Source organism: Monodelphis domestica, chromosome 2 (assembly GCF_027887165.1).
Source record: "Monodelphis domestica isolate mMonDom1 chromosome 2, mMonDom1.pri, whole genome shotgun sequence".
NCBI classification, from domain to species: Eukaryota; Metazoa; Chordata; class Mammalia; order Didelphimorphia; family Didelphidae; genus Monodelphis; species Monodelphis domestica.
Window position 1 is genome coordinate 441438581 of NC_077228.1, and position 22247 is coordinate 441460827.

The following is a 22247-nucleotide window of genomic DNA, read 5'->3' on the forward strand; positions in this document are numbered from 1 at the left end:
ACATGCCCATTAACCTCTTTGGTCCTCGGTTTCCTCATATGTAAAATAAGAGGGTTGAATAAGATGATCTTTGAGGTCCCTTCCAACTCTAAAACTTTTGTTCCATTTCATGAAGGGCATTTGAGTGTGATATTCCCACACACAGGTAAGAGTTGGCCATAAGGCTCTGACATAGACTGGCAGTGAACCTTGGGCAAATCACTTGACCCTTTCATTATTACAATAAGTTGGTAGAAGAAGTTGCTCACAGAGGTTCCCTGCACATCAATGAGATCACGGGACCAGTTGCTGTCTGTATCCCTTTTTATTTATGTAGTGGTTTTCTAAGTAATTAACTTTAAGTGGAATACTTTTAATGAAAGTGGATACTATGAATCAGTCACAGAAACCAAGAAGCGGTGTTAGAAGGGATCTCAGGCCAGTTGCTATCATTCCTATGTGAATAAGAGCCCTCCTTGGTTTTATACCAGTAAGTAGCTATTGAGTTTCCACTTGAAATTCTCTGGAGAAACAGAACCCTTCTATGAAGCACTAATTGTGGGGAAGTTTTTGTTTTTTTCCTACACTGAACCAAAATCTACATTTAATTTCTACTCAGTATACCTAATTCTGGTCTCAATGACCAAAGAGAATGAGTGAGCCCAGTCAATCTTTCACATCTCTCCAAATAATCCAAAGACAGCTATAATACTCCATCTCTCAAATCTTCTTTCTTCCAGGGTAGTCATACTACCTTCAGCCGATTCTTATATGTCTCCAGGTCTCTCACCATGCTGATCAGTTTCTAGCAGATGTATTTCAGTTTTAACAGTGTTATTCCCAAAATGTGGGTCCCAGAACTGAATACACACAGTCCAGATATGGTCTGACCAGGGCAGGGCACTCCAGGACTATTAATCACCTGTGTTCTGGCTGCTGAGACTCTCAATTTAGCCTAAAATTACCTTAGGGTTGTGTTTTTGGAGGATTACTTAGTTATATTGTTGATTCATATTGAGTTTGTGTTCCATTAAAATTCTGAAATCTTTTCCACGTAAGCTCTTTTCCAGATACACCCTTCTCACTCTGTATTTGTAAAGTAGATGAAAAAACAAACAAACAAACCCTCAAGTATAGGGGTATAACCCAGAACAAATTGCTTAACATCTCTGGGAGGGAGGAAGAAAGGGAGGGAGAGAGACAATTTAGATCTTATACTTTTGGAAAATATATGTTGAAAATTGTTATTACATATAATCAGGAAAATAAAATATCTTAAAAAAAAGCAAACACAAATGTAGAGCTTTGCTGTTGTCATCTTTCCCCCTAGACCCATCCCTCTTCCAAACTTCCCTTTTATTTTTTGGGATTCTACTGTTCTCTCAGTTATGAATACAGATTCACAAATTTAAGTAACAGCCTTGATTCCCCCCTCTCACTCACACCATATATTGAATCAGTTGCCAACTCTTGTCATTTCAGCCCCTCTTTCATGTGTTCCTTTCTCCTTACTCGCACACCTTTTATCCACTTCTCATCTGGAACATTGCAAGAGCCTTCCAACAAGTTTCCTTATCTCAACACTCTCCTTCCATAACTGTAAAAAGGATTTTATTTTACTGTATGTCTGACCACGTTACCCCCTCTTCTCAGCAAATACTCCAGTAGCTTCCTGTTACCCCTACAGTAAAATATAAACTTCATTTCTTTTGTTTTTAAAGCTCTTCATACCCTGTCCTCTATCTCCATGCTAGTCTTGCTTCCCTCTCTTCAACCTATGGTCCTGTTCTAGGACAAAGGACATCCACTCTCTGTCTGTCCAAACTTGCCTCATCTCTGTAACTTGACACTGGCTGTGACTCCTCCCTAGGACACTCTTTTCCCTCAATTCTACCTCCCAGAATTTCTGGCTTCCTTCAGGATCCAAATCAAATGCCATCTTTTAAAAGTCACCTTTTCTACTTCCTTTAGTGGCTGTTGGTTACCCCTTTATAAGGTTTTTCAACTGAGCTTTATAATAATTCTGTGGGACAGATGCTATTATAATCTCAATTTTTTAGTTGATGAAACTGAGACTGAAAGCAGTTAGATGACTTTCCCAGGGTTACAAAGCTAATAAGTGTTTGAGGCAGAATTTGAATTCAGACCTTCATGTCTCCAACAGCAACAGTTCCCATCTCTGAAAAATGATTATGGGATAATAATCATAATAACTGACATTTACACAGTGCTTTCAAGTTTACAAAGTGTTTTTCTGGTACTATCAGATTTGAGCTTCCCAATATCCTACTTGATAGGATTGCAATAGATTTCAAAGCCTGGAAGATCCTGTTATAGCTAAAAAGCCTTAGAACATACCCCCAGCAACATACTTTTTGTTGTATGAGAACCAGCCTAGTTAAGATCAAAGAAATTCCTTACCAGAAGTTTGGCTCCCAGAAGATACATTTTTCTAGCAAAAGGAAGTTACAAAGAAGCCCATTAAGGCATAAAGTGGTTGCAATATGGATTGGCAATGACTAAAGAGAGTTTAGTTCCTTGGGATGGGGCAAAGAAATATGTCTATATACATATATGTATGCATTTCCATACAAACACACATATGTGAACTAAGTGTAATATATGTGCATATCTAAAATGTCACATGTACATATGTAAATGATGTTGTAGGTGTGTGTACATGCATAGAAATGCTTGTTATATAAATATGCCTGTAACTTTGTATTATATACATATATAGCATAATCATATAAAGCATACTATGAACTTATTTGTGTATTTTTATTTGGTTGTTCCTTATTTTCAGTTCTTTTATTTTTGTGAATCTTGACTTTTTCATTAGATAATCTTCTCGAGGTTAAGTAATGTGGCTTTTCTTCTTAAACATTCACTTTTGATGAATAAGTATTAGTTTACTTTCCTTCCCATCCCTCTGCTTTGGAAAAAATGAAAAATAAGATGCTATAAGAAATATTTAGTTAAGCAAAAAAAAAAGTTTCCACTTGGTCATATAAAAATTTCTGTCTCATTCTACGTCTTGAGTTCATTACCTCTCTTGTCAGAAGGTGGGTAGGTAGCATTTTTCATCATTGGTCCTTTGGAATCATGATTGATCATTGTATTGATTAGAGTTCTGAAATCTTTCCAATTTGTTTGCCTTTACGATATTGTTGGTACTGTAATTGTTCTTCTGGTTTGGTTCACTTCACAGCATCAGTTCATTCAGGTCTCTGAAAAAGTCTTTTGTCATTTCTCATGACACAATAATATTCTACTATTACACTCATTTGCCAACATTTGTTCTGTTTATCAAATGTTTGGTAGCCCTTTAATTTCCAGTTCTTTGCTACTATGCTACCAGAAATATTTTTTATACACGAGTCCTTTTTCTTTGTAGATTTATGCCTATTGGTATTAGATTCTATCTTTAGGTCAAGGGTAGGTATTCAGTTAATGTGGTTGACTTATTTTGAGTGAGTTCTCTCTCCATCAATAACAAAAGCAATAAAACTACTCTTTTTTTTTTCCATTTTCAGGATCCTCCTCTTCAATGCATTTGGTTGGGATAAGTTTGGCTGGAGATGCTCTGCCTTTCACAAGAGTTTTGGAAATTTAAAGCACTTAATGTTCTTGAAAACTTTCTGGACCTTAATTATCCTTTAAGTGAAGTAACTAAAGGAAGATTTTGTTTGACTCAAGCCAGCTATTTTTCTTCTGTTTCAAAAGATTCCCTCTACCAACAGGATTACGATGCTTCCATATTTCAGTAATGACTTTTGAGAATTGCTGTGGTCAAAAAAAAAGTTCATCACCTAGTGGCCACCAACTTTCTAGTGATGAGTGGATAAATTAAAGCTTTCTGCTGGGAGAGCCTGAAAGAATCCCCTTGACATCATGATCTCGGAATGACCACATATCAAATAATTTTGATTCACTGGGATAGTTCTGTCTTCTCTTTAAACCCAAGCTGAGAATAAATATTTTCTTTTTCGTGAAACAACATATTGTTGAGACTTTGGATATATATTTTTATCTATTCTCATGACCATTGGGATGAACAGTTTAAGAGAACAAACTCCCACCATAGGAGCTTAATAATTGGTGTCACAAAGTTAAGAACTTTGCCATTAATGATGTACCTATTTCCCAAACTTTAATCTTTGAGTACTTCAAAATGTAATCAGGTATGGACACCTGATCATTCTGCTTAGAGATTTCTGCCATTGTTTTCCATCTATTGGATCAGGATATTATTTGCTTCTGCTAGTGATTCTTTTCTCATGGGGTCAAGATGACACTGTTCCAGAAAGTTCATTGAAGACTCAATTCTATAGGAAAGCCTTTTAAATATTCTTCAGGGTGATTTCTCAATGGCTCCTGGAGTTTAAAGGTTAAACATCCTGTGATGATCAACCACTGTTTGAAAAGCAAAATAAAAGAACTGTGTTGATCAAATGAACACATCTGAATTTGTCAGCATTCAGAGGAATCATATTTGACACCAGGAAACCAAAAATGGAATTATATGGACTTTCTCCCTTCCCTCCTGTTTACTTTAGGATGTAAAAATGATTGCATTTGAGGATATCAAGCCAATGGAAGAAATCTGATCACATCCTAAGGAAAAGCAATATTCCTATACCTAAAAATTAAATATACAAAAAAAGAAAAGATCAGCTATAAAAAAATCACCAAAACATCTAAACTCCTAGTATAATGAACATTGAAGATATCTGATTTGAATCATCTTGGGAACATGTTCTTTTGGCCTGAAGTAAAATTGCATGATTGTTTACATGAAAGAGCTATCCTGTCCAGAGGGTGAATGATTCAGTATTTTCACTTCTCAGTAATGATTGGTCTCATTAAGGGACTCAGAGAGTCACCTCTTAGCTCAACAGTGATCCTGGCACACTCATAAGGACTGCATAATGGTGGTCAAAGATGTCCACAATTAAACATCCAGTTGTGCCACGTTTTATACTTGAGATTCTTAATATATAATCAGAGTTTATTTGGGTATCAACACTACCTTAGTTCTGGTCCACGCATGCTTTAAAAAAAATCAGGATATTGAGGGCAGAGAGATGGCTCAGTGGACTGAGAGCCAGGTGTAAAGACAGGAGGTCCTGGGTTCAAATATGACCTGAGACATTTCCTAGCTGTGTGACTCTGGAAAAGTCATTTAATACCAATTGCCTAACCTTTACTACCCTTCTGCCTTGAAACCAATACACAATATTGATTATAAGATGGAAGGCAAGGGTATTTTAAAAACCAGGTTATCATCATTAGGTTGAGAAATTTTTGGAAGGTCACTCTCAGTAATGGTCTAAAAATAAATACATTAAGCACTTTTTTGTGCCATATTAATTTTTTTCTATAATTAGCATATTAGAATACACTAGCTCTCTATCCACTCTGCCTTTGGGTCACATGTATACAATGGTAACTTAGGAGAATGCAACCGTGCATTCCTAATCCTAAAACTTGGATGTCTTTTATTTTTCTTTTGTACACTATTGGTTCTCCATAAGCAGTACTATTCTATCAGAGAGAAAGAAAATGGGAACCATCTACATGTTTGTTGTCTCACTTGCCATCTTACATTAATAGAGCAGTGGTAGAATTTGTAGCAAAAACCAAGAGTATGTCTTAGTCTGATGTCTAAAAAACTTTCTTTAGAGTCAGGGTTCTCATGGCTGTGATTCCTGGGTCTGTATCTAAAACACTTGGGAGAAATCAGCCTAATTGGTCTCTACCTCAGCTTTCCCTTCCCCCCAAATAGGATGATAATGCTAGCAGATGTCCTGAAGAACAAGTGACTAATAAACTTAAAGAAATGCACAGTCAAAATCAAAAACTACTTAACCATGTGGGGGGATGGCTTTGGGGGTGCTTGCTAACAAGGAGAGAGTTGAAAAGTTCTTCAGGAACTTTTTGGAAATAAAAATAGTTTGTTCAAGGTTTGATACAGAAATATATAAATATATGTATTTAAAGGCTGTGCCTATATGTACAAATAGAGTGGTGAACTTTTGTAATCATCTATCCACCTCTATATATTATTTGTTAACTGTCTTGGTTCTCCAGTTTTCTGTTCCTACGTACACTGAACCTAAATATAATCTTGGTCATTCACATTTGTAGGTGTTGCAACCTTAATTCATATAAAGCAGTTAATGAAAGAGTCTTGCTTAGGATAGAGCTCTCTTACCATTTATGGTCAGCCCTGGGATTGTTGAGTTGATCCTTTTAAGTATACTTATGCTAAAATAATATTATTATAATTGATTTATTTAAACCTAAACTATTTAAGAAAGGTTTGTGATTTTTTAGGAAATTATTTTGGAGCCTCATTAACAACCTTAGAATTTCATCTTTGTAACCAAATATTTTTGGGGGGTGGAGAGAAGTGATAGGATTAAAGAGTGGGGAATCAATGAGAATCCAGGAGGAATTTAGAAATTGATGTGCCTGTAGATGTGGGCAATGATGAAAGGGATGGGAAGGTCAGGGAATCCAGTTTTCCTATCCTAGAAAGGAAGTATTCCTAGGGCCATGGAGCCATCCATTTTGGGGATGGAGAGGAAGAATAGGACAGAGAAACACATGGTTTGGGTGGCTTTTCCATAAAGCTTCTCTTTCATCCATTGATGTACCTTTTTTCTCACTCAACCCCCCCCCCCCAGCTTACATTTTTATATAATAACAGTTGGATAACAGGTGGAACTTTTGTCAGCTACCACAAAGAGGCAGAGGAAGGGCTGCGAACAGCTTTGATAATGTTTGAAGGCCAGGAGAATGGCTTAGCAGCTTTGGAGAATCAGAAGGGAAGGAATAAGAAAGTTTTATTTCCCTTGAGTCCAGGTAGAGGTTGTGTTTGTATCCTTCTTGGTACAAAAAAATGGAATAATAATAACATAGAGAACACAAAAATCTATACTTGTAATGTTCTCTTTTCTAGTATAGTGTCTGAAAGAACTGAGTCCTTCTGTGCAATGGTGTTAGTTTAGTCCAGTTGGCATTATTGTGAGTGAATTCTATGTACCAAGGCATAATCTTGAAGAGAAAAAGGACCAAATGGAAAGGATAAATGTTGTCAGCACTTGGCTACTCTTTTCCTTTATTTCCAGCAGATGATTTCTCAGGGTTGGAGACAGATACTGCAATACCCACAGAAGAAGCTTATGTTGTATATGATGAAGGTAATAAAAAATTCATGATTTTCACATGAAAGAATTTAATTCTAATAAAAAGACCTTTTTAAATTAGAAGGCAGAGATAACTTTACACTTTTCATTGGTGTTTCGCTCATATCTTTGTTTTTCTGCCTTCCCTTGCCCTATTTGTAGAAATGTTTTGGGTAGTTGACTTTTTTGAATTATAAGAGCCTTTTCCCATTGCTTTTCTCTTTTCCCCTCTCTTTGTCATTTTTCATAAAATCTTTTCTGTTGCAGATGTTACTGTCAGCCACAGGATCACATTATTAGCATGGGCACACAATTATGAATTTCCATCTTTGCAAGATGGGAGGCTATATTTAGTGTAAGAAGACTTAAAAATTTAAACAGTGAATAAAATAAACTTGTGTTTATGGATGCATGTCCATTGGCCTTTAACACTGGTCAAAAAGGATGTCCCTCAAAAAACTCTTAATAACTTCCTTTGCTCTTCATTTACCACATGAAATGTTTCAGGAGTGCCTTCCTTTTTCATTTTTCCTTTAAACCTAGTTGTACTCAAGTTTCATATAGTGGCTCCAATCCTAGCCTTTTCAGGCTAATGTTGACTAATAAAAACACACACCCATTGTTTTAAACAGATGTTTGAAAGCAAAGAAGAATATTTTATCAGCAAAGAAAACATAAAGTACCTCTTTAGCTGTCCTCATGCAGCTGAGATAGTTAAACGTAATGTCATTTTCACATATTTGCTAATTATGACTCTTCTCATTAGGACTGCAGAAAACAAAGGATGCAATCAAATGTTCCATTGTGGTCCTTCACTGACTGCAAAAGGGAGACATATCTAAGTGAAATAAACTAGAAGGCATTTGGACTGGGGGCTCAGAGATCTCAGTTCTAGTTTTGGCTCAGCCCCTAAATAGCTGTGTTATCTTGGGCAAGTTACACCACTTCCCTGGGGCTCAGTTTCCTCTTCTGCAATAGGAAGCACTTAGATTAGAAGATCTTTAAGATTCCTTTGTACACTAACATTCTGCTTTTCTAAAATCTCAGCTACTCCTCTGTTTCTATGTAATAGATGGCTTTACTTCTTTTGTTGGCCATTGTTAGGGGTGGGGAGTGGGAAGAAATAAAGTAGAAGGAATAAGACATATTTTATAAAAATGTTGAGCAAATTACATTTGAACAGGTAAAGAGTGACTGTTTTTTATCCATTTCATACTCTAGGTGCCTTTTGGATGAAAAAATGTTTTGAAATAGAATAAAAAATTTTAAGAAATAAAAAAATAAAAACAGAGCCAGTTTTACCAGGCTTCAAGTATAAAATCCTTGTCAGGCAAATGCCCTATTACAAAACCTTCATCACTTTTTCAGATTATGAATTTGAGACCACATTGCCTCCAACCACTACCAAGTCCTCAACTACTACAATGTCTGTGCCAAAGGTCATCTCACCAGAGGGGTCAATCAGTTCTTTTCCAGAGGAAGAATTTGATCTGGCTGGAAAGAAACGATTTGTTGGTAAATTAACTTTCCTTAATAGGATGCATATGGTCATATGGATTTTTTTTTAAAAGCAACACTCTTTCCTTACTTGAGTCCCAATCATTACTCTGATTTCTTGCCCTAGCTACAGCTGTGCACTTTGATGGGCGGTTTCCCAGACAAACATTTCCCAGCTGTAATAAATGACTCATTTCTGCTCAGGTGCCCATGAACTCCCTTGAGGGGCTGAAAACAAGTGAGGGGAGAAGATAATGCGGTTTAGAAATGGTTGGCTTTTTAGACCACGTCTAATTTCCCCTCCCTTAAGATAGCAGATCTAAAATAGCAACTCGAAGAGTTTTTATATAACAAACATTTCCAAAAGTGACTTCCCCCCCCCCCGAGAATTGCTTAAATATACTTTTTAGAAATATTGTCTAAAAGATTTAATAGTTTAACATTTGTAACAATATTTTTTTTTGAAAATTTTATTTAATTAATTTAGAATATTTTTCTGTGGTTATAAGATTCATGTTCTTTCCCTGCCCTCTCCCAACCCCACTCCCATAGCTGACATATGATTCCTCTGGGGTTTTACATGTGTTATTGATCAAGACCCATTTCCATACCATTGGCATTTGCACTAGGTTGATCATTTAGAGTCATATCCCCAATCATATCCTTATCGATCCTTGTGATTGAGCAGTTGTTTTTCTTCTGTGTTTCTATTCCCACAGTTCTTCCTCTGGATGTGAATAGTGTTCTTTCTCATAAATCCCTCTGAATTGTCCTGGATCATTTTATTGCTGCTGGTAGAGAAGTCCATTGTATTTGATTGTACCACAGTGTATTAGTCTCTGTGTACATTGTTCTCCTGATTCTGCTCCTCTCACTCTGCATCCATTCCAGTTCACATGGAATTCCTCCAGTTCATTGTTCCTTTGACCACAATAGTATTCCATCACCAACAGATACCACAATTTGTTCAGCCATTCCCCAATTGAAGGGCATCCCCTCATTTTCCAATTTTTTTTTTTGCCACCACAAAGAGCACAGCTATGAATATTTTTGTACAGGTCTTTTTCCTTTATTACCTCTTTGTGATACAAACCCAGCAGTGCTATGGTTGGATCAAAGGGCAGACAGTCTTTTAGTGCCCTTTGGGCATAGTTCCAAATTGTCATCCAGAATGGTTGGATTAATTCACAACTCCACCAGCAATGCATTAATGTTCCAATTTTGCCACATCCCCTCCAACATTTATTACTTTCCATGTTAGCCAATCTGCTAGGTATGAGGTGGTAACTCAGAGTTGCTTCGATTTTCATTTCTCTGATTATAAGAGATTTAGAACATTTTTTCATGTGTTTATTATTTGTTTTGATTTCTTTATCTGAAAATTGCCTATTCATGTCCCTTGCCATTTATCAATCGGAGAATGACTTGATTTTATGTACAATTGATTTAGTTCCTTATAAATTTGAATAATTAGACCTTTGTCAGAATTTTTTGTTATGAAGATTTTTTTTCCTTTTGGTTGCATTGGTTTTGTTTGTACAAACCCTTTTTAATTTAATGTAATCAAAATTATTTATTTTATATTTTGTAATTTTTTTCTAACTCTTGCTTGGTCCTAAAGTCTTTCCTTTCTCAAAGATCCAACAAGTATACAATTCTGTGTTCACCTAATTTACTTATAGTTTCCTTCTTTATATTCAAGTCATTCACCCATTCTGAGTTTATCTTGGTGTAGTGTGTGAACAATAGTATTTAGATAGTGTTTTTTTAAAAACCCTTCCTTCTATTTTAGAATCAATACTATATATTAGTTTCAAGGAAGAAGAACAATAAAGGCTAGACAGTGGAGGTTAAATGACTTGCCCAGAGTCATACAAGTATAGATAGTATTTTAAAGTTTGCAAAATACGGTACATGCTATCATAATTGATCCTCATAACAACCCTGTAAGGTAAGTGCTATTTTCCTTATTTTACTGAAGGAATCTGAAGTTAAGATGCCGAAGGCCATACAGGCAAATGCTAGAGACAGGATTTGAACTTAGGTTTTTGTGACTCCAAAAGTTCAACAATCTATTCATATACCATTTCTGTCATTTATTTAATGAAGTCACTAGTATTTACTAATTGAGAATAGTAGTACACAATCTTTGAGTTTGTAAATTCATAGGATTATAGGTGTAAAGCTGGAAGCATCCACAGAGGTACTCTGAGGAGACCATTGCCTACCCACAGTCACACTGGTGATAAGCATCTCCAAATTTGGGTCTGTTGACTTCAATGTGTGTTCTCACATGTGGTTCCTTGTTAATTCTCCTCTTTAGAGACTCAAAAATTGGAACTTCTCTTTGGGGAGAGGAAAAGAACCCCAAACCCTAAAATAGGAAGTTACACTTCCTATTATAATGTGATTTATTGCTGCTATCAGTCATTGTTACTTAAATCCCCCTTAATGAACTAATTGTTAACTAACTAGGTAAATTAATATATTACAAAGGAAAGAGAAGCAAATAGCTTAACTAAGAGCATGCATTTCTGTTTCCAAAACTATTACTCTGTGGTGAGCTGAGGACAGCTCTAGCTATCCAAGACACCCTAACTCCAGATCAAAACCACACTTCCTTGAATGGCTAGAATCTTAATTTGACTTAACGTTCCTAAGGCAAAATTGTAATATTTTTCTCATTATTGCTCCAGCCCACCAGATTAAAAAAAACAACCCAAAAAACAAAACCCCAACCTAAAAACTAACTTCCTTTTCTCACTAAACTTTCATAACAAAAATTGAAACCCACTGAGCACTATTATTTGATCCACTCAAGTCCTTAAGTACTAAAAGACTTGTCTAGATATTTTCAGGGTAGAATTAACTCAAAGAGTCCTTGGTTGGATTTATGGATTCTGTTAATTCCAAAACCTGATTTGTAGAAAAATAATTGAAAATGGAGACAAGGAAAGCATGAATGTTATTTATTACAGAAAACTTGCACTGAGAGAGGGAATTCAGTTCTAAGAGATGACAGAAATTAATCAGCAATTAGTATAATTATAAATTCATAGGATTGTAGAGCTAGAATGTTTCAGTCATATTCAACTCTGTGTGATTCCATTTGGGGTTTTCTTGGTAAACATATTGTAGTGGTTTGCCATTTTCTTCTCCAGATCACAGATGAGGAAACTGAGGCAAGCAATTTTAAATTACTTGCCCAGGGAGCAAATTTGAACTCAGGTCTTCCTGACTCCAGCCCAATGCACTATCTGCCATGCCACTTAGTGGCCCTTGAAAGAGACCTTAGAGGCTACCTAATATAACTCCCTCATTTTATAGATGAGGAAACTTAAGACTCAAAGGAGATTTGCCCCAAATTACACAGGTAGCAAGTAACAAAGGTGTGATTTCAACCCATGTCATCTACTTAAGAAATGTTGCATTCTTTCCCCTATACAATCCTGCTTCTTCTGTCCTCCAAGGCATTCTAAAGAATGAACTTGACAGGGAAAACAATGGCTAAGTCTTGTTTGACTCATTTCTTTTCAAATGCAGTGGGACGAACCTACTCTGTGTAATAGTTAAAATTAAATTATGAGGCTGCTAGTATCTTTAATAACTTTATTATATCAAAGTAGTAATAGTAAAGAGAGGGAAATGTAGGAAAGAGGTAGAGAGTTACTTAGCTCACTACTTTATTGGCCGCCATGATGGATTGAAGCTCACCACTAACAAGAGTTCCTTCAGGTTCCCTGCTCTAGCCAGAAGACCATTGGTAGGCTCATGGGTCTCCCCTTATAAGCAGTTTTATCCACCCCCTAGCTCTCACACCTCACATCTCAGGAACCAATCATAGTTTCTTAATTTGCCTAAGCCATGCAGGAGGGCAGTGCCTGTGGAATCAGCTTCCTCTCTCCTTCATTTCTTTTCTCTAAGGTCTTGTCTATACCTGGTTTTACTTAATGGTAGTTGGCCTCCAGGTCATTGAGAAATTATGTCAATGAAGTGACACAATGGAGAGAGAAGTTCTCTTCCAATATCTATGAGAAATGGCAAAAATATTTTGGCCTAATCCTGCAATTATTTTTTAAATACTGACATGGATATTCCTTCTGAAATGATTGAGCCAAACACTACTTAACTGCTTTATAAATCTTTTCAGAAAGATCTTTTGGGTTTGGTAGAAGCCATGAGGTCTTTTGTGGTCATGAAGATTTTTGATCAATTGATTAATGCCCGATCCATAATAGATTATTAAATATAATCAAAACGATGTAGGATCAATTTTTAACTTTTTGAGTTTAGTGACTGGGAACGTTTGTCTTCAGGGAGGAAAATCCAGCCTGGATGGAACATGAACTAGAAACAGTGTGGCAGTGCCTAGGGGGATGTTTTTTTTAATGACCAGATCTGAGATTTTATAAGGACAAAGAGCTTCGGGAAGAAGTTTCATCAATCATTAACCCCTTCTCTTCACCTCATAATATTAGAGTGTTGCCTGGAGCAACAGAGAGCTTCAGTCACTGGCTCAGGGTCACCTAGACCAGAGATGTTGGACTCTGAACTTGAACCCAGATCTTCTCGATTCCGAGATTCCCTCTTGACCCATTTTGCCATACTGTATTTATGGTGTTCAGACTCTTAACTCTGTATTTCTTTTTTCATTCCAGCTCCTTACGTGACCTATCTGAATAAAGACCCGCTGGCTCCATGCTCTTTGACAGAAGCTCTGGATCACTTCCAAGTAGAAAGTTTGGATGAAATCATTCCAAATGACTTGACAAAGAATGACTTGCCTCCTCAGCATGCCCCCCGGAACATCACTGTGGTGGCTGTAGAAGGATGCCACTCTTTCGTTATTGTTGACTGGGATAAATCCACTCAGGGTGATGTGGTTACAGGTGGGTCAAATGGAACTTGTTTGGCATCTAGACCAGCTCTGTACTCAGTAATAGATTCTGAATGAGTGAACGAAGGCAGAAGGACAGAAGGCATGTTTTGTTTTTTTTATTTTGGAAATTTTTATTTAATTAATTAATTTAGAATATTTCCCCATGGTTACATGATTTATGTTCTTTCCCTCCCCTTCTCCCATCCCCTTACCATAGCCAATGTGCAATTCCACTGGGTTTTACATATGTCATTGATCAAAACCTATTTCCATACTATTAGTATTTGCACTAGGGTGATCGTTTAGTTTACATCCCCAATCATATCCCCATCGAACCATGTGATCCAGCAGTTGGTTTTCTTCTGTGTTTCTGCTCCCTTAGTTCTTTCTCTGAATGGGATAGTTCTTTCTCATAAGTCCTTCTGGATTATCTTGGATCATTGCATTGTTGAGAGAAATCCATTATGTTCGATTGTACCATAATATATTTGTCCGTGTGTAGAATGTTCTCCTGGTTCTTCTCCTTTCACTCTGCATCAATTCCTGGAGGTCGTTCCAATTCACATGGAATTCCTCCAGTTCATCATTCAGAAGGCATGTTTTTATAGGAATGAAACACCAAAAAGGTCCCACTCTAATAATGCAAGTCAGTTGAGGGTCAGTGTAGACTTTTCTTAGTTTTTTCTATCTCAGACCCTGGGACCCTGAGATGCATGCCTACTCTATGGGTTTCTGTCTTTGATTCATCAAAGCTTGACCAAAATTAAATCTGAATATAAATGGACTCTAAAACCTCTTGTTAGTACTTAATTTGAAATTGTTGATTAAAATTCTGTAGTGATTTTAGCCTATGGATCTTTCTTCCTTCCTTTATCATAATATATACTTTTTTAAAAATCCCTACCTTCCATCTTAGAATCAGTACTGTGCATTGGTTCTAAGGCAGAAAAGCAGTAAGGCAATGGAAGTTAAGTGATTTGTCCAGGGTCACACAGTTAGAAAGTGTCTGAGACTAGAATTGAACCCAACACCTCTTGTTTATAGGTCTGGTGCTCTGTACACTGAACCACTTAGCTAATCCCTAAGATTTACCCTTTATATTTTATTAGAAACCTTGAGGTGGGCAAGCCATCAGTATTGTGGGATCTCTTTAGTCACTGAAATATTTATTATTGCAAGCCTGATCAAATGGAAATATCCTGATTGATTTCTAAAATTGTGAGCCTTTAGCACCTACTGTATTTTGACATCCTTTGACGAGTACAAGTCAATACAGAAGGCAATGAGATGGGATTCAATCTGTATTCTTAAATATTTGCTGACTATATTTATTTTGAGGTCCCTGATAAATTACTTTTGTTTTTTATTTCCAAATAAATTCATGGATTTATATACTTGAGGACTAGACGATTCACTTTATTTTTAAAAAAAACCCTTACCTTCTGTCTTAGAACCAATCCAATGGTTCCAAGGAAGAAGAGTGGTGAGGGCTAGGCAATGGGGCTTAAGTGACTTGCCCAGGGTCACCCAGCTAGGAAGTGTATGAGGTCAAATTTGAACCCAGGACTTCCCATCTCTAGGCCTGGCTCTCAATCTACTGAGCTACCCAGCTGCACCACCACCCCCCCCCCCAGACAATTCACTTTAGACTGACTGTTTGGCCTAGAAAACTGTAGGTTGGCACAGTAGGGAAGGGTGCCTACCAAATTGTCTAAAACCATCTCTAACAATTTTGCTGTTGACATTTAAGATTATGAATCTAAAGTTGGAAGGGACCTCTAGACATCTGTGCTAAATCAGAAAGGCCTCTAATAAGGTATAAGAGTAGGTGCTTTGACTTAGGGGAAAGGACACTGCCCTGGGTTCAAATCCCACCTATATGACCTCGGAAAATTTAGATGAACTGAGGCAGAGTGAAATAAACAGAGCAAAATATACACAATAGCTACAGCAATGCCAATGGAAAGAACCACGATGTACAGAATTTCAAAAATGAATGCAACAAAATTGTAAAGGTTAAGCTTCACTTGAATGAAGAGACAGGAGAAGACATTCCCAACTCTCCCTTTCACAGAAGTGGGAGGTTCATGGGTGTTATATATTTTACATGTTTTGGAATTTTTTTCAATGCATCACTCAATTATATTGATTTAATTTCCCCTTTGAAAAATACCATTTGTTAAATTGGATAGGTCTCTGCAAGGAACCAGGAGGATACTGTAGATAACTATGATGATGTAAGAAATAAGACATCAATGAAAAATTATTAAAAAAAAGAAACAGATAGTAAGGATTTGAACTCAAGGAGTCCTCTAATAACAGAGCCTATCTATCTATCCACTGTACCATGTAGGCTTCTGATGTTTCTTTCTTTGTCACAAAAATATGATTTTGGGAGAAAAACAAACAAAACTCCTGCACCCAGCTTTGCCCACCACCTCAGGGCTGGGCAAAAGAGCTTATCCCATTGGCTTCACTTACTAAAGTTTCAGCATATGATTTGGGTCATTGTGATTAATTGGCATTTTCCTTCTTTCCCTGCCTAGGTTACTTGGTTTATAGTGCATCTTATGAAGACTTCATCAGGAACAAGTGGTCCACCCAGTCTTCAGGGGTTACTCATTTACCTATTGAGAATCTCAAACCAAATACAAGGTATGACAATTCTGGTTATACAATACAAAAAAAAAAAAGAAACCACCAAAAAAAGTAAAGTGATGCTATTTGTATGGTCACAATATTGTCTATACCACTAATGTTGCAAGGATTAGGCAAAGAATCTTTTAAGTTTAGGAGCAATATACTATACATTTAAATACAAACCAAAGCTTAATTCTATTATTTTGTTTCTATTTTTGAATAGCTTTCTAAATGTGAACTAAATAATTACTATCAACTGAGTTCATTGGGTTAAAAAGGGAGGAATTTGAATTCTTTTTAGAATATCTATAAAATTACAGTGTAATTGAGCAAAATGTATAGAAAAAGGCTACTTCAATGAGTTCATTTCTAAAAGTAAACTCATTGAAGTAGCCATTTTCTTTATAATTTGAACAATTGTTTTTCAAATTTTGTGTTTTCTCTGATTTATAAGATCATATTATTATAGATCAAGAGTTAAAAGGAACTTCAGAGGTCATCTATTCAGAATCCTCATTTTACAGATGAGGAAATTGAGGCCAAAGGAGAATAAGTGTCATGCCCAATTATTTGGTTCCATATTGCTCTCCAGAAAGGTTATATCAGTTTATAGTCCTGCCAACAGTGTCAGTTTCCCAATTTATCCACATCTCCACCAACGTTTATGATTTTCATTTTTGGTTATATTAGTCAATCTGATAGATGTGAGGTGGTATCTCATAGTAGTTTTAATTCACATTTCTCTAATCAAGACTGATTTGGAATATTTTTTTAATGACTATTGATAATAATTTGAGTCAATTCTCTATTTGAGAGATTAGGCTTTTTCAGATATTAAACACTTGCTATAAATTTCTCCCCACCCCCCCAAATTTGTTGTTTCCCTTCTAAGCTTGGTGCATTGATTTTGTTTGTATAGAAACTTTTAAATTTAATATAATCAAAATTATCCATTTCAATTTTGTAATGTTCTCTGTCTTGTTTGGTCATAAATTCTACCCTTATCCTTAAGTTTGACAGGTGAACTATTCTGTTTTTCCCCTAATTTATCTATAGTATTACCCTTTATCTCAAGATCAAATATTCATTTTGACTCTATCATGGTGTATGTTGTGAGATATTACACCTATTAGTTGTCTTAGCTCCAGTCTGCTAGGATATAATGAATAGAAAGCCTTTCCTTGATTAGGGTGGCTAATAGTCCTTTAGTTACTGACAGAAGCTATGAACCACTACACCTAGCAAACAAAATCCAGAGGGCCTCCAGGATGAATAAATCTTTTCTTTTTACTTCTGGGTCTAAGTCTGAGATCTGAGTACTTTGCTGCTGACAACTTTTTGACTTTGGGTTAGAAATCCCCATGCTCCTCTCTGGTTTTATACACAAATGATTTTGAGTCAGAACAAAAGGGAAGAAAAAAGAGGCAAGCTCACTAACTTGATCCTCTTGGTCCTTATTCCAACCTTTATTATGTAGATATGCCAATAACAAAATTCATTTCTTTGATGCTAAAAACACATTATTATTTCTCTACATTATTTTTCAATAACACCTCCTTTTGAACTTTGAATGGTAGCACATATTTTGTTCCAAATTATTTTTGGCTTTTCCTAAAAATAAAATATGACCTCAAAAGATGAAGAAATATCATCGTTTAAGATACTAAAAAGAATACACTATAAATTCATACTAGGAAGATTGCTTTTTGTTGCAGTGAAGAGGCAGAGAATAAGTTAAGGGGTTAGAAACTTTGTGAAATATTTGCTTTATTTGATAGAAGAAAGGCATATAACTTTAAAAATAGAAATAGCACTTCCATATCATTCCACATTGCATTTCATCTTGATGTCTTAAATTTATGTTGCCATGTTAGGCAAAATCAGAAATGAAATATATAGTTGCTTAATTTGTAACTGGAATATGTGAGCTTTGTGGTAGGCTAAAAACACCATGTGTAAGGGAAAGGATTAATCCTAGGTAATAACTAGGTTTCAATGGTAATATACAATATTAAAAAAGAAGTCTGAGTAGTTCATTTTAGAATATTAGTCATCTTTTTTCATATATCCTTAGTTATATAGCATCAATCCCCTTCTACGGGAGCTAAGTGATTGTTTTTAACTTGGCTTTCGCTCTGGGTTTTAAAGTCATTTCTTTAAAATTCCACATCTAATATCTGCTTTGTAAAGAAACTATTCAGCTAAGAGCTTCCTTGTGTATTTGTGTGGGTTTCTTATTTTAAAAAAAATTAAAGTACTAGGTTAACATGGACTGTTATCATTTGTGTATGCCAAATCCACAGCTCAAACTGCATATTTTTGCCTTAAATAACTCCATAACCATTGAACAAAAGTATGCATAATTTGGAAAATGCAAACTGCTGGGTGAGCTGAGCCTAGGAAACTCATGTGTTCTCAATTGTACATGTGTATGTTTCCCCTTAAATTTAAAAAAAAACCTTTTTCTTAAATGAGATGTGAATGACTATTGAGAGTTTTGAAAGGAAAACAATTGCACTGTTAAGCAGGCTTTTCTTTATTCTGTTTAACTGTATCAAAATTAAGAAATCTCTGAAGTGCATGAGTAGAGACAGATAAAGTGGTCTTCAGCTAAACAGAATTATGACTTGTCACATAACTGTTTCTGTTGTCTGAACACATGTAATCTGGCTTTCTTTTAATTTACCAGTTTCAAATTTGATTTTTGGTTTGTCTTAGAGTTAATTGAGACAGCTAGTGGCTTGATGTATGATAGAGTGCTGGGGCTGGAGTCAGGAAGACTCATCTTTCCAAGTTCAAATCAGGCTTTAGACATTTGCTAGCTATGGAACCCTGGACAAGTCACTTAACTCTGTTTGACTCAGTTTCCACCTGTGTAAAATGGACTGGAGAAGGAAATTACCTACCACTCCAGTATCTTTGCCAAGAAAAACCCAAATGGGGTCATGTAGAATATGACTAAACAATAATAACATAGAGTTAAAAGTATGAACTTAGATCAGCATCCAAATTAGGCAAGATGAAATAGTATATGCCAGCTTGTTGGTAATTCCATTGAAGCAAATAAGACTGTAATTTCTGTGGTGTTTTTACAAGATAACAGTTTAGTTAGAAGGTAAATAAGACCATTTCATGTACTTCTGAAATATGACAATGCCTCTGTGTTACTCTGGTAATGGCCAGAAACAGGTTATCTTATGAGTTTTTCAGCATGGTAAATAAAGGCTTACGACTCACAAGTATCTCTAACTTTTCTGCCATCTGGGACTCAACTCCCTCCCAACTTCTCTAGAAATGGCCTATTTAGGGTCTAGAATGCTAACAGAGTGAAAAAAAATAGAAATCGAAGGGCAGAGGTAAAGTGGGGTATTGTTCTGATGGGATATTTCTAGTTTTTTTTTTTGTCTGTTTGTTTTAACTTGAGAGGCAGCCTAGAGGCTGAGCTTGGAATCAAGAAAATCGGAATTGAAGTCTTTACTCTAACTTTTGTTACAAGTGACCCTGGGAAGTCATTAACCTTTTAGTGCCCAGAGCAAACTCTTTTAGAATAGAAGATCTACATGAGTTGTTGATTCACATATGCAGAGTTTTCTGCAGGGCAGATTCCCCTACATGAAATTACAGCTCTTGACCAAAAAAAAGTCTTAGAACTTTCCAATGATGTGTTATATTTTACTACATGAAAGAGTAAAAAATAAGATGTTTTCGGACTGCCAGTCCTCTTGGCTAACCAATCTCTTTCCCGATGAGGTGACTCAAATACCTAACTTACTCATTTGCTCTAAGGTCCAACTCAGAACTTGATCTCAAAGCTACGCTGATTTCTCCAAGCCTTTTCCACCTCCTGTCTTGGGATGGCTTCTCCTTCTTTCAGGTTCCAGAAGCTTAGACCATGTCACAGGGAAATTTAGACCAGCCACTCTCAGGTTGCCAAGTCAGCCATTCTCCCAATGGCCTTCAAAAAATTTGTTGTAATATTAGTTCCAGTTAGGAAGCCAACTTTTGTGATTTTCTCACACTTAGTCCTGCTTACAGAAGGGTCATATGAGTTGAATCATTACTGAGTTCAACCTCTGCTTTTCATCTGAACTTTAATGGCATAAATTGAGGTATGATTCAAATAATATATAATAGTTTTTATGAAAAGAAAATTTAAATGGTCTATAATAGTGATAGAATGAGTTTTGAAAATTAATTTTATTTTCATTGATAGCTAGACTGAGTTATAAAGCAACTATAACTTCCTTTTTTATTTAGTCACAGTACATATGTATCATAAAACACAAAGAAATTCCTGACTTGTATTAAGGAAAATTTGCAGAGAAGTGACCGATTTGCACATTTATTTTAATTCATTAACATTTATCTGGCATCCCCTCTATGCCAGAAAATGTTCTGAGCCCATTTAATTAAAAAAAATAATTCTTACAGCATCCCATCTTAGAATCCATACTAAGCATTGGTTCCAAGGCAGGAGAGGTAAGGGCAATTGGAGGTAAGTGACTTGCCCAGGGGCACTCATCTAGGAAGTTTTTGAGGCCAGATTTGAACACAGGTCCTCCCATCTCAAGGCCTGACTATCTACTGAGCCACTTAGCTGCCCCTAGGAACATTTCATTTTAGCTGGGCAAAAGAGCCCATCCAAATGCTATCTGTCACAGTCTCAAAAAGAACTGAGGAGATAAAACTAATAAATATTGCTTGCTTTGGCCCTTGGACTTATAATTTCTACAATGGCATTTCCTTGAAAATTGGCCATAATGTATAATTCTCAAATAAATAGAAAGGAAAGTGGGTGAGTTGTGTGAAAGGGTGGAAGTGGAGTAGTATTTCTGCTAAGAAGAATTAAGGCTGAAACAAATTGATAGAAATTATTCTTTTTCTACTTAGTTTCTGATTTTAGACTTGGCCACTTATGAAAACATTAAATGAGGAAGTAAATGTAAATCAGATTATACTTAGATTTTGTATGCCTGTTACATTTCTACAACTGAATTAGCCCTTTTTCTTACTTCTTTTGAAGAAGTTCCAGAAAGCTAAGAGAGTATTTTTTTGCCCTACTCTATAGATATCCGTGAAAGGCATTTAATTCAGGACAAGACTGCCAGACTAGGAGCCCAAGGGTTTCTCTTATCTTTAGACCCCTTTCATACAAGTCACCCCTGAGGAAAGATGCTCATTTGACCAGTCACATAAAATTGTCAAGTCCTAGCACTGAGGAACTTTAGCAACAAGCCACCCCGACCTGCCTCTATTAAAAGTGCCTGAAGTCCAGAGAAAAGTGATGCACCATTTAGTTAATGGACTAGTTGGGACCAGACATGGGTTACTAGACTTCCAGGCTACTGCCAATTTTCCAACCAATGCCCTTCAGGTATTCCGTGCTTTCTCCGTTTCCTTCTTGACATGATCAGAGAAATTAACTTTTTCTTACTCTCTCAGTAAAATATTACAGTGCCTAGAACACAATACATGTGAGGGTACAACTGGGAACATTATTTATTTTACGTTTTACAATTATGTCTATCGTAATACTTTCTGCTCTTTGTGGCACATGGGTATTTATTTTTTAATAAGCCAAAATGTTGCAATTGTTCTTTCATTGTTTTTCACCCGTGTCTGATTCTTTGTGATCCTATTTGGGGTTTTCTTGGCAAAGACACTAGAGTGGTTTGCCATTTCCTTCTCCAGCTCATTTTACAGATGAAGAAACTGAAGTAAACATGGTTAAGTGACTTGCCCAGGGTCATGTAGCTAATAGGTATCAAAGACCAGGTTCAAACACAGGAAAATGAGTCTTCCTGGCTCAGACTGCTATTCTATCCATTGAGCTACCTACCTGCCTTAAATGTTATAGTAAAGGCTGAAATTTTATGGCAAATAGTACACTTATTTGACTATAGCAGGCACTTTGCAAATGTTTATTGGGTTGAAAGAGGAAACAATTTTCTTCTTTTTTTTAATTTTATTTTTGTCATACAAAATATACTTCCACATTGGTCTTATAAGAGCAAACCCATACATAACCAAAACCCCAAAATGAAACCATAAATACACTG

General features: G+C 36.1%; 1 protein-coding gene across 6 annotated transcripts in view; it reads left to right on the forward strand.

Moving 5' to 3' along the window:
• The window catches only part of FNDC1 (fibronectin type III domain containing 1), a 115192-nt gene that overhangs the window by 83023 nt on the left and 9922 nt on the right, over positions 1-22247 (forward strand). For 4 of the 6 annotated variants that reach the window (XM_007484847.3, XM_056819007.1, XM_056819006.1 and 1 more), the window contains 4 exons: positions 7116-7187; positions 8541-8687; positions 13328-13558; positions 16095-16203. In XM_007484847.3, coding sequence (XP_007484909.1) covers positions 7116-7187; positions 8541-8687; positions 13328-13558; positions 16095-16203 — 559 coding nt within the window. The remainder of the gene's footprint in view (positions 1-7115; positions 7188-8540; positions 8688-13327; positions 13559-16094; positions 16204-22247) is intronic. The other 2 variants (XM_007484844.2, XM_056819008.1) reach the window with 1 other exon arrangement.